The following is a 12,934-nucleotide window of genomic DNA, read 5'->3' as shown; positions in this document are numbered from 1 at the left end:
GAGCTCTGGGTGACTCTGATACACACTCAAGTTTGGGAACCACTCCTGTAAGCCAAGCAATACAGAACTCAAAATATGTGATCCGCAACCCCAAACTAGAAACGTCTATTGCCTTGAGTCTAAAACTTAAAAGGAGAAGAACTTCAGTGTCATACACAAAGCTGATTTGTGTCAAGGCAGAACAAAACCTGATTTTTCTACTTAGAATTTCTTACCTGGAGGGATATGAAGCCTATATAGCAGTTTAATTTTCTCATTCATTTCTCCATTGTACATTATATCTGCAAAAATTAAAAACAGAGAGACTGAGTAGCTGCAAATGGTGAAAGTACATTTGTCATGCACAAACTCACCATGGGGAGAGAGCTTAGTAAGGTCAATACTTGCTGAGGCAACACGCCCCCCGCCCTACCTCCAGACACACGCTGTGCTTGAGACGAAACCGCGAAAGGTGGCGGTCGGTGCCTGCTGAGCTACAAGACAACCTTGGGAGTTTTGTCTGGCCTCATACCTTCTGAAAGATTTTAAGTGCAAGAGAGGAACACGGCTCCTAACAAGCCACCACCACACCCTGGGTGCCAAGAACAAGGTCAATGAGCTTGTATGCTGGGAGCCTGGGCTCCTCTCCCCACCCCCACTGAAGGAAGCATAAAAGTGGTCATGAGAGGAGCCCAGAGAGTGATTTTTAAAATCACAAAATCACATGAGGCCATTCACAAGTACACTTCACCGTGTGGATCTGCCTGCTCCACAACCCACTTTGTCTTGTGTTCACAGTCTCACATCCTAAAACAGCTCAGTGAGATAAGGACCCATGGAGTCATACCGAGACAGCTCACAAATGCTTTGAATTCAATGAGATGGTCCATGTTGTCATCCAGAAGCCTGAAAGTCCTTTCAGCCAGGATCTCCGTGTGGGCCCCACAGGTCCACGGCGAGACAAGCTGAAACAGGTGTGCAAACTGCCGGGCGTCTATGCGGTACTGCTCTGCGTAGGGCCTGCTGGGGTCATGGCGCGGCGCCACGGGCCTGGGCTGCTCCCAGTAACAGCTCATCATGTGTTCTCTCTGAAAACAAGGAGAGAGGGATCTGTGAGCGAGAGCACTGCCTGCGGGAGGTGCACGCTTAAAAGCCACGGCTCACATGGCCTTCTCTCGTGACTTGCTTTGCCTCACCAAATTATCATGTATTGAACAAGCAAGATTTTAACACAAATGAAAAAAAATTAAATACTCACAATCTCACCACTCTAACCAGACGTGTAAAAAGTTTCTCCTTGTTACTCTGTAGTCCTTGCCCACATGAATACATAATTTTGACATCGTTTTTTTCCTTTATTAAAGTTTCTTTTTTCATTGTAACAAAAACGCAACAAAACTTATGATTTTAACCATTTTAAATGTTCAGATGCCATAGTTTTAATTAGAGAAGACATACAATTTTTATTCTGATATTTTCTCTTAAAATCATATTCTTTGGAAATCAAAAAGTACTAGAGAAATCTAGAGGATAAAGATATAGGTTACCTATGGGAAGGGAAAATGGAGGTAGGGACCCAGATGTGGAAGCAAGTATTTTTACTGTGTGCTTTTTGATACATTCTGAATTTTGAACCACATGACTATACTAACAATTTCAAAAAGTTAAAAGTCAAAAAAAAACAAAAACGAAAGGCAAGTTGAAGTCTTGGGAAGAGACTGGAAACCAAAGCAGTCCACACCAGCCCTGTCGCTGAGGACCAGGGCAGCCTCCTTAGAATGCATCTTTCACGCCCCTAGTGAATCACCTCTTCGGACATCTCACCTCCCTGGAATGCTTCCCAGTGACTTCAGAGTTCTTCACAATTTCAATCCTGCCCCCTCATAAGCATGGCACAGAAACAAGTGCAGATGCTATAAAGTGCAAGTAAGAATCCTTGGACAGAAACCAAAATGCCATTTATAATTTTACTGTCATATTCATTGCAGCCATGTTCTTTAAATAGCCTTTGCAGGATTGTGAAAAGTACCACAAGAACTTTTAAGTGTGAAACAAAGGTCTAATAAATTTCCATTCCTAAAAACCCAAAACACACTATTAATTTCCTTGTACATTTGTGCATCCTATGATACTAAAGGCCCACAGAATCCTGCCCAGAAGAAAACAGTAATAATATATAGGCCAAGCACTAACGCAACCAATTTACACAGAATCCTATAGAAAAACAAACCAATATAAAAATAGGCAAAGGATATGAACAGGTGATACAAAGAAGTATACAATTAGCCAATAAACTTATGGAATGCTATTCAACCTCACTAATGAGTAAGCAAATTTAAGTTAAAATGAAACAATTTTCTACAAAACTAACAAAATTGTTAAAAATCTATAATATTAAGTGTTGAGTGGGTGCAAATGGGCACTCTTAGACATCATCAGTGGAACTGCAATTTGAAAAATCAAAAACACCTTAACATTATTGACTAAAATTTGGTTTGTGCATCCCTAAGGAACCCACCCTACAGCAACAGCAGCGCTGGTGTCCAGACAACGGCACCAGGATGCTCAGTGCAGCACTGCTGATAAAGCAGCAAAACACTGGAGCCAATATAAATGTCCCTCAAGAGGTGAATGGGTAAATAAACTGCGGTTTAGCCCTACAATGAAATTGTGCAGCCATTAAAAAAGAATGAGAAGAGATCTGTAGATACGGAACTAGAAAAACATCCATGATAAAAAATTGCAGGCCATTATGTGTAGCACAATCTCACTTTTACATGGAAAAAAAAAAAGTGTGTGTGTGTCTACAGAGGGATATAGTTTAAGAGGGGAAACTCAGAAAAGATATTCACTGTATTCTTAACAGGAATTGCCTGTACAAGGTGAAACTGTAGGTGCAGACAGAACGAGACCCTTTCATTTTTTGCTCAGAAGTTTTACTTTTCTTCTTTTAATGGTGAGAGTAGGTATAATTTTATTTTCTTTGTTTCGTGTTTTTTAAATTAAAGTTTGAAAATAAAAGTCTTAACCAGGACATGGAAGCAAGCAAAATAATATTAAAAAGAGACCAAATGCTCTCTGGGGCCTGATAATCTAGCAACAGAATGAATTTGACTGATGATTAGTAAGAGTGGGTTTACGCAATACATAAGGCGCTGTTTCCCTATTTTTCCTCCTTGAGAGCCAAAGAGAGGTGGATTTGGGACACCAAGTAACCTTTGACTTGGTGTTTTCTCTTCATGTAACAGAGGAAACCATAAAACCTGAAAACAGGGGATGTTTACAGGACACATGGACCTGAGTGGTCCTCACCACCCATCCTGCTTGTCATGAACGAGGTGCGCCCGGAATCCAAGCCAACAGCCCGTTTCAGGGATGCAGGGAAGTGCGCCAGGACAGGCGCACGGACAACCCTCAACGCTCTGCTTAGAAGAGCCGGAAGTGCTGCTTGTTACTATTTCAATTATGTTGGCAGCACGAGTCCAGAAGTGACAGCGGCTCAAGTTCCCACCAGGCAGAGCTCTGGAGGCCAGACTCTTTTCAACATTAGAGCCGCTTTCTGCAACTGTTCCTTCTCCTCCTCCACTGCCAGGGCGGCAGGACTGAGCAAGGTGTCTGCCTCTCTTCCCCACTTTATTTACTGTTTCGAGCAAGAAAATTTCTAGCAAGGCACTTGTAAATGTTCTTTGCAGGGTGATTAAGTAGCAAGACCTGGCAATCCACCTAAATATCCAAGTATCAGAAATATGGTTTAGTATATTAATATTACCAATTAGATAAAGTTATTTAAATGTGAGTAAGACTATGTGGTAACCTGGAACAGTGTTAATAACAGCATCAAAGAGAAAAGAGAACATAAACTAGCCACACACACACAAAGATATGTATACGTGTGCTGTGCATGGGGTTAGGAGTAAATAAAAGTGTATGAGGTGATCGCTTCAGTAAGGGCCCCCCTTCCGTCTACTCCTACTATCAGCCGGGAACTCAGCGAAGAGTGAGGACCAGATCCCAGGCCCTGAAGGCCCTCCTGGCAGAGCGCCCAGCTTCAGTGCAGGAGCCGCGCGCAGGCGAGGTGAAGACAGAGGGGCAGGCGGGGCACTCCAGCCTCCGCTGCCACAGAACAGGCGCAGGGGCAACGTCAACACGGGCCCGACCCTCCCTCCCCTTCCCAGATTTTCCTACCTTGAATAAGTCATAGAGTTCCTCTAGGTCTTCAGGAAGAATTGAGACTTCTGGGATAACAACACGGAGCTTGAGGAAAGAATAAACAGTGATGGAGTCAATTCTCCGCCTGCATCCAGGAGACTCAGAGGGAGCAGGGGCTCTCCCTCCTGGTGTGGGACACCAGGCACCTAGCGCCAACCTCCCTCAAGGAGTTGCTCCTTGTCTACTGGACAGTGTCTGTTCCCTTCTGACACAAGGATCACTTTCTGGAACTTTCTCAGGCGTTCATCCCCAACCTCTCTCTCATTCACACATCAGTGCCTCAGGACAAATGTGTAAGTTCCGACAGAAGTTAAACGCGAGCAAAGACAGAGCATGGGCAGGGAGGCCCCCAAATAACAAGAGACCCTCACTGCAGGCCAGCGGTGCTGGGCATTTTAGACACCATACCTCTTTTAACCCCATACAGTGGGTATTATCACCCTCATCTTACAACTGGGGAAACTTAGGCTCACAGTGGTTAATTTGCTCACAATCTGTCTGACTCTAAAACCCATACTGTTTCTACACTATGTCACCCTATTCAGTTTTTAATTCAATGCAAAAATCAGTAAGTCAATGAGCTGGCATTCTTACGTTAGGTGACCAACAGGGACACACTCTTCTCCCGAGTCAGCACCTGCCTGTGCGCAGCCACTCTGAGGAGGCCTCTACTCACCACGTTCTGCTTTGTGGTATCTTCGTGGCCTTGGAGAACCCTGATCCTGTGCTTACAGCGCATGTGCTCGATCTGCTCCACTGACTGGTCTCCAAATTTCTGCAGGAAACGAGGGATCCCTCACTCACAGAATCCCCTTCTGCACACAGAGGAAACAAGCAGCCGCCCAGGAAACCCTCCTCAACATCCACCTCCTGAACAAGCTTGCAAGGGGTGCGGGCCGGGGTGGGGCAGGGCCTCTGTACCTCGTAGGAGTCCCGGATCAGGTCAGCAATGTCAGTCACAGGATAAGGCTCCTGGTCGTCAGAGAAAAAGGCATGGTGGCTGCCAATGGGGGGTCCTGGGCTGTCCTCATTCTTAATGTGATCTAGAAACCTGAGGAGACCACCCACCGTTGGAGCACAGGTTTACCCCCACCTGGGCACCACACAACACCCACTGCCTTTGCAGAGGCCATGAGACATGTCAGAGCACCTTCAAACAAAGCCCATTTGTCTCCAAACGCTGGGAGGAGGGCAAAGGAGCAACCACTGTGCTCATTTTAGAGAAAAGGAGAGACACCCAAAAAGCCAGACTTGTCCACCTGGGCTCCACGGCCAGGTCTCCAGGCATCAGTGACTCTCCAGTGAATACAAATTTCTGGGCCTGTGTGCGATTTTAAGCTTCCATAATATTCTGAAAGGGAATCTTTCATTTCTGTCATCCAACATGCCCTCAGCGCCAAGAGACCCAGGTTGCAGTCCTCAGTTTAGCGGGACTTTTCTTTCAGTGCAGCACACCAGCCCCTGCACAAAAAAATGTTGAAACCTCCAGTCCACTGCCTGAGGCCGACACTTCCCTGTGCCCCTCACCGAGACTCAAGACATCTGAATCTCCTCAGAGAAAAGCACTGATCGCCCTCTGTTCCAGGGCTCTCACTTGATGGAGAGGAGTGAGGGAAGATGGCACTCTTCACCATACGCCCGGGGGGCCGCAGGGTGACAAGCGGCAGGGTGGAAAGGAAAGTTTCACAGTGATGGCGCTGATGGGCACTGGCTCCTGCCTTCTCCCCTTGTCTGTCTTCCAGAGCTCAGCTGCTGCCCACTTCAGCCCCAGTCAGCCACAAAAGCACGCAGCCAGAGCCCACCTGCTGAGGACCATCAAGGCCTGGCCATCGTCCTTGCTGCCGCACAGGTCCTCGGCATTAGCGTCCAGCACAGCCAGCCCCAGCTGGAAGATGGCCTTGATCCCGTCGTAGAAGAAGCAATCCACAACATTCACCGCACTCTCCAGAGGCATAATGCTGAGGAAGAGAGTCAGGAACCAGGAGAGCGAGATGGACGCCAGCGCTGAGAGGTCATTCATGTGCTCCGCCAGCTCCGGGAGGTGCTCCTTGATGAGCTCCTCAAAGACAGACTGGTCCACCTGGGCCCCTGGAAAAGGGGGACCACGGAGACTTGGTCGGGGAGGGCCTCACACTCTCTAAAGAAGGTCTGAAATTAAAACTACTCTGAGAGAAGCAGAGCGACGGAACAGACGGAGTCCAGAAGAGGACTCCCACTTGGTTAATTGATTTTCGACACTGTGACCAATGTAATTCAACGGGGAAAGAACAGTCTTCTTCAAAACCAGTGCTCAATCTACCTGATATCTGTACGGAGGGGGAAAGAACCTCAACCCCTTCTCCAGACCATGCAGAAAAAGATAATGGAAATGTCACAGACCTAAATACAAAAGTTAATACTATAAAACTTCTAAAAGAAAATATAAGAAAAAGGCAAAGTTTCTTAGGATACAAAAAGTACTAACCAGAGAAAAAAAATTATAAATTAGACTTCATCAAAATTAAAGACTGGTGTTCTTCAAAAAACACCATTAATGAAATGAAAATGCAAACTTCAAACTCAGAAAATATTTGCAATACATACACCTGACAAAAATCTTGTATCCAAAACCAAGAACTCCTGCAACTTAGTATTAAGAAGGCAACAACTGAAATATTTTTTTAAAAAATAGACAAAAGATTTGAACAGACACTTCAAAAGAGATGCTAAACAAATGGCCAGTAAGCACAGAAAAATATGGTCAATATCGTTAATCATCAGAGAAATGCAAGTTAAAACCACCATGATATATCACTTCTTACCCACTAGAATGGCTAAAATTAAAAAGAGAGACAATTCCAAGTGTTAACAGGGATGTGGAACAACTGGAATTCTCATATGTTGCTCATATGAGATATGTGAATACGTTACATCTGCTTTGGAAAACTGACAGTTTCTTACGATACATGTAACCTACAACCCAGCAATTCTACTCATAGGTAAATACTCAAGAAAACGGACAATATATATTCACAAAAAGATTTATACATGAACGTTCACTGCAACTTATGATAAAAAAAATTGGAAACAACTCAAATGTCTATCAGCAGGTGACTGGATAAACCCATCATGGTCTGAGTGTGCAGTGAAATACTACTCAGCCATGAAAAGGAACCATCTACTGATGCACCAACATCACGTTGTGCAAAGCAAGCCAGACACAAAAGAGACAATTCCCTATTATTACATTTACACCAAGTTAAGAACAGGATAAACTAATCCATGGTGACAGAAATCAGTACCAAGTGTTGCCTGTGGCAGGAAAGGGGCAGATGGGAACTTTGTGGGTTATGGAAATGTTCCAAATCCTCCACCCTGTATTGGGGTGGTGGTCACACAGGTGTATACATTATCACGGAGGGTCTGCTGGTCCCTGCTGAGTATGAGCTGTCCCATAGCAACACTCCTCAACCGTCCCTGGCTTCGACAACACGCCTCCTGATGACCCCACAGGCTCTAATTACTTACTTCTCTGCACGACATTAAACCGCCTCCTATAATATAAAGTAAAAAGGGAAGCAAGCCAAATAGCCACTCGGGCACATGAAGGGAATCAGGGAAGACAGTTAAAGACACACCGAGAGGCCACCAAAAGGCACGAAGTGGCCACCCCTTCCCCGCCAACCCCCACCCCTGCCCATACTCCCCAGTGGTCATCGCATTCCCTCAGTTCTTAGGACATTGGTCTTCAAGCATCTTCTTCCTGCCATGCCCCCTCCATCCAGTCCTTTGCCAAATTCTGTCTCACATTGGTTCTTCTGTTTCTGTTCCCACTACTGTCACCCTAATTTTAGGCCATCTCCATATCTCTCAGCTGGATGACTAAAAAGTGTCCCTAAGTGTCACCAAGCCAATATAATTTTTGTATCATTTTCTCCACTGGGAGGTTGCTGGACCACAGAAATTGTGCAAATTCAAATGTCTCCTGAATGAAAGAGGCACCGAGTGCAGGAGAACTGTGGGGTCGCAGGTCTGCCCAGAGCCCAACAGCAACGACCGGGCTTTCTTACTATTTCCTTATGCAAGTGGGAGGAGTCTTCCAAGTCTGCCCTTTGGGTCCAGGCCTCAAGGGTCTCCAGCATTGTTCTACCCACCTCCTCTCCTCGAGGGGAAGGGAACATCTCCTGTCCACACAAGCTCCCTGGTACCCACAGCAAGAACCTCCCCTTTCCAGGACACAGCATCAGTGAAAAACCACTCTGGTTTTTACCTTTTGACTGGTTTCTTGAGCTTAGGGATTTTTCTTGCCTTCTTGAAAGTTCAGCTAGCCACCTAAAATAATTCGTTTGTTTTTTATCCAAAATCTGTAGGTGTTCACAGCAGGAGAGTATTCAGGTTACCTTATTCCACCATTTTGCCAAAAGTGTACAGAGAACTACACCAGTTAGTTTTGCAAGTTCAAGAACCAAACAGTGTTTGTGCAGAGACTGGCTGAGTGGCACAGGGCGTTCTGTAACCAGGACTGACAATGAGCATCTTTGCCCGGCTCTGCCGCGTTCCCAGGTACAGAGGGGCGGGAGGAGGCAGCTTACCGATGACTCGGTGGTTGAAGTAGTCGGGCAGCATCCGCTCACACACAGCGACCAGCAGCCAGAAGGCTTCCTCCTCCTTGGCGTACAGCAGCAAAACGGAGGTCAGGATGTTCATGGACTGCTCGGGGGTCACGGAGGAGGAGACAGTTACTGACCAGACCACGTGGTGCCACAGAGACGTTAAAAAACACCCAAGCCCAAATGACCCACGACAGTCAAGACAGTGTCGATGAGAGATCCAGCGTACCCCAACCACACTGACACTTGAGAAGTGCAATGACCATGACATCAACATGGTCCTCACAGGACGTGCCAGGCTGTGCGGCCAGCCACAGTTCCGTCCCTGTCCCCAACTAATAACGCTGAATTGAGCTCTGGTGCACACCTCAGGCTCAGATCAAATCCAGATATTCTCTATGTATATGTTCAGACAGACCCAGACATACACACACAACTTCATTCACCCATTGCTTTTGCTTATTCACAGATGTTAAACGAAGTTTCATATCTTCTACTTTCAAATGTCAGAAGCTTCTCTAATGCAGCCTTGTGCTGGGGTTTGGGCTGTGGTTTTAATTTACTGGGTTTGTGTGCTTGTTTACCTCATCCCTGCGTCAGCCGAGTGACCTTCCCGAGTAAACTGACGAACTGCTCAGAGCACGTCTCACCTCACATCTCCGGACAGCGATGTGCCCTAAGCAGGTCTTTGACCTACAAACAGCACTGCCATCTTTGCAATAATCCCTGTGACCTCCGTCACAGCCTGGAAAGATAAGGCTCCACGGAGGCATGATGGCCGCCAGCCGCAGCGCAGCCCGCAGGGGCCGCAGACAGCCTCCGCACGCCCTTCTCAGGCTCCGGTAACGTCTACGTCTCAATCGTCAGCCTGCTGGACTATACGAAGGCGACTTCCTTTGGCCTCATTCAATACATTCCTCAGGGGAAGGGACCAAGCACAGAGCCTTTCTGCGACGGTCGCTGGGGCTGGACGGCCAAACACAGACCCCAGAGCCTGGGAGGTCCACACGGGACGCAGCCGGGAGGATTTCTGCTCCTCGCGAGCGCCTCACCTGGCAGTACCCAATTTTGGGGTTCCGGTGGGCATAGGCCGTCAGCACTCTCCTCAAAGCAGCGATCCCCGTCTCGTTCTGGAAGGCGGGGTGCTCCGGCAAGGAGCGGTGCAGGTCCCGCTCTATCTCCTCTGTCACCAGGCAGCACTTTCCCATGGACTCCTCCACCAGGTTCCCATAGTAACCGGGGTGCGAGGCGAGGTCGGTCACGGCATCTGACGATTTAAGAGTAATTTTTTAAGAGGGACTGATTAGCAGGATAGTGGCACCAGGAGGAAGGGCTCGTGCTGCTGGAGGACCTCAGTGAGGTCTCATTACTTGAGGGACATAAAATATTTTGAGACCACACAAACCCAAAGGACTTCATTTCTGCCAAAAACAAAAAAGAAAGAACAAAAAGAAATAATATAGCTTTTCTAAGAATAACCTATATAGAGAACAGCGAAAAGGTCATAGTAGAAACGGTTTGATTAATATGCTTTTAATAAGTTGTATTCCCCAGTAACAGGAGGAGCGTATATATGTGTATGTATATACATATACACACACACGTACATTTACACATACATATATACACAAACAATTGTCATGCATTAATTCAACAAGAAATTATTAAGCACCTACATGTGACGAGAAGGTGCAATCATGATTAAAGCTAACAAACAATTATCAAGGAGCCAACAAGCAGCCAACAGGAAGCTCTGAAGGCTGGGCTCGTGACGTGCAGGACAACAAGCATGGCACACCCACCCCCAAGCTGGTGCCAGGCCTCTGGCCGGTGGGCAACGTCAGCGGACGAGTGAGTCACCACCGTGTGAGGATCCAGCACCGGGGCACCTGTGGTTTAGGCAGTGTTCCCTCTCTGGGGCTGGGGGCAGGTGGGGCTCCTGGACTGATGTCAGCCCCACAGAGGGAGGTCCCAGGAGAGCGGGGGGAGCAGAAAAGACCCAGTTCTGCCTTTAGCTGCTAGTTAACGTTTTCTATCTCTGACCGGGTTTAGTGTAACACTCCGCTCCTCAGCTCTGTCATCTGCAGCGACTGTGACTCCCATCGCATCCAATAAACCACCACTACAGCATTCCTGCCGCTGGTCAGCACTTACGCCAACAGCTGCCACTCACTGCGCAGGAGCTTAAACACTACACTACTTTCTGTCGACAAAGGAAACATTCCATTCTGAATGAAAAGATAGCCCTATATGAACTAAGCAGTGTTTTTAATAAAAAGGATGTGTGTTTATATATGTTCATTAGAGAGATCTAGAAGACTATAAATGGCATTAACAGGTGTCACCTTCAGGTAGTGGAATTACAGGTAATAGTACTTTCTTTGCTCACTCCTCCCTATTTTGTCATTTTTCAACTATGAATATACACTGTTTTTATTAAATACAAAACTACAGAAGGCATTTTTTAACTTTAAAGAGGAAGAGCTTCGACGATGTGTGTTCGGTAGGCGGCTGCAGGAACGAGCGGGAGGCAGGCGTACACTCAGCCTGGGAAACGGGGAGCAGGGGTAGCAGAAGCAGCAATGAATGCAACAAGCCAATGCATGCCAGTCCGCCGGAAAGCATGAAATCTGCAGCTGGGCGTCTTGGGCAGGAGGGGAGGGGCTGGGCTCTCTGTGAGGAGAGATGAGGAAGAGAGAGGATAGAGGATTGAGGGTGATGGATGGGACAAGGCTGGCGCACGGGAGGAGCAGGAAAGGGCAGAGTGAGAGGCCAGCTGCCCAGGCCCAGCCTCCAGGAGGCTCACCGCTGACACGAGCACCGCAGCTCACCTGGGGAGCGTGGGCCTCTGGGCCAGGCCTCCCAGAACACCCTGAAAGGGGCAGCAAAGTCACACCCCAGAGGGCAGGGGCCATCCCTTCCTGCTCGTAGGGCCCCAGCTCCTCCACTGAGCAGGACGAAATGGCTCACACCCAATGCAGAGAGACAGACAGATGCCTGCTCAGCAAGTCTCTGGAGAAGTCTGGTCCCTGGCTCAGCCCGTCCATCGGTAACTGTTCTGACGAGGGACTCCCAGATGTCACCAACAGCAGCAGAGGCAGAGTCCCAGCGCCCGAGGCTGGGTACGGCCATCAATGAATGGGTCCAGTAGTATAGGAGGAGGAGAAGGGACAGAAGAGAAATCTCTACAATTTTGCCTCTTGGGGATGGTACATCTTCAACGGAAGAGGGCCCAACAGAAAATGTGCTCTGAAGATTCATTTCAACGGCCCTGCAAGTGAACAACTCAGGAAGATCTTTTTGTTTAGTCTATTTCAGAACTCATGTTCTAGAAAGACACTTCACTTCCAGGGGTTCTTAACAGAATTCTCAGAACTATGAAGAGACTCATAAAGTTATTTTTAAAGAAGAGATTACTTTGGCCAGACCTCACATTGACCAAGGAGGATACTGCAGCCCAGAGGCTGCAGGCAACTTGACCAAGGTCCTACAGCTAACACAGTAAGGGTTCTGAAGTTCTCAGCTGGGAACTCCAAAGACAGACAACTTGTCTGCACAAGCACACACTGCTCAGATCTGGGCCTCTGTTCCTCGTCTGCTCCAGGAATAACATTTGGCCTAAAGACACCAGAAACACTCACCTGAGAAAAGCAGCCAGAGTTTGCCACGTAAAGATTCAGGGATCCCCATGGCCACGAGCTTCCGAATTTTTTCTGTGCGAAACATACACACCGTTCTACCATATTCCACAAAGTGGTCGTTCCACAGGCTTATTTTTATCTGTTCCCTGGACTGGAAATGGAAACATTCCTAATGTATAAAGAAGCCGGTCCACACCTTCCACCACAGCCCACCCACAATCCACAACAGACACGTCGCCTCTGTTAACGGAGGCACCCACAGTGACAGCAATTTGTTCAGCAAATATTTCTGAACCCCTATCAGGCACAGAGGGTGTGAAGAAGAACACAGAAGAGCAGCCCTGCAGGAGCTCAGGGCCCAGGGGGAGCATCTACACAGATAAAATGCCATTTCCTTGGCAAAGCTGAGACAGTAAGAATATGTTTGTCCAAACAGTAAAGGCGCCCAAAGCAGATGGGGCCACGTTACGGGAAGCTCCCTCAGGATGCTGACACTGAGCCAGCTGCTGAAACACA

General features: G+C 47.4%; 1 protein-coding gene across 4 annotated transcripts in view; it reads right to left on the bottom strand.

Moving 5' to 3' along the window:
- Nucleotides 1-12,934, bottom strand: part of TBC1D8 (TBC1 domain family member 8) — a 112,849-nt gene that overhangs the window by 14,110 nt on the left and 85,805 nt on the right. For all 4 annotated transcript variants that reach the window (XM_070573469.1, XM_070573468.1, XM_070573470.1 and 1 more), the window contains 9 exons: nucleotides 12,419-12,569; nucleotides 9,830-10,044; nucleotides 8,760-8,877; nucleotides 5,991-6,276; nucleotides 5,110-5,239; nucleotides 4,865-4,963; nucleotides 4,165-4,233; nucleotides 827-1,067; nucleotides 216-281 (listed from right to left, as the gene is read on the bottom strand). In XM_070573469.1, the coding sequence (XP_070429570.1) occupies nucleotides 216-281; nucleotides 827-1,067; nucleotides 4,165-4,233; nucleotides 4,865-4,963; nucleotides 5,110-5,239; nucleotides 5,991-6,276; nucleotides 8,760-8,877; nucleotides 9,830-10,044; nucleotides 12,419-12,569 (1,375 nt within the window). The remainder of the gene's footprint in view (nucleotides 1-215; nucleotides 282-826; nucleotides 1,068-4,164; nucleotides 4,234-4,864; nucleotides 4,964-5,109; nucleotides 5,240-5,990; nucleotides 6,277-8,759; nucleotides 8,878-9,829; nucleotides 10,045-12,418; nucleotides 12,570-12,934) is intronic.

Source organism: Equus przewalskii, chromosome 14 (assembly GCF_037783145.1).
Source record: "Equus przewalskii isolate Varuska chromosome 14, EquPr2, whole genome shotgun sequence".
NCBI classification, from domain to species: Eukaryota; Metazoa; Chordata; class Mammalia; order Perissodactyla; family Equidae; genus Equus; species Equus przewalskii.
The sequence above is the reverse complement of the archived record's forward strand: the minus strand, read 5'-3'. Positions and strand labels throughout refer to the sequence as shown.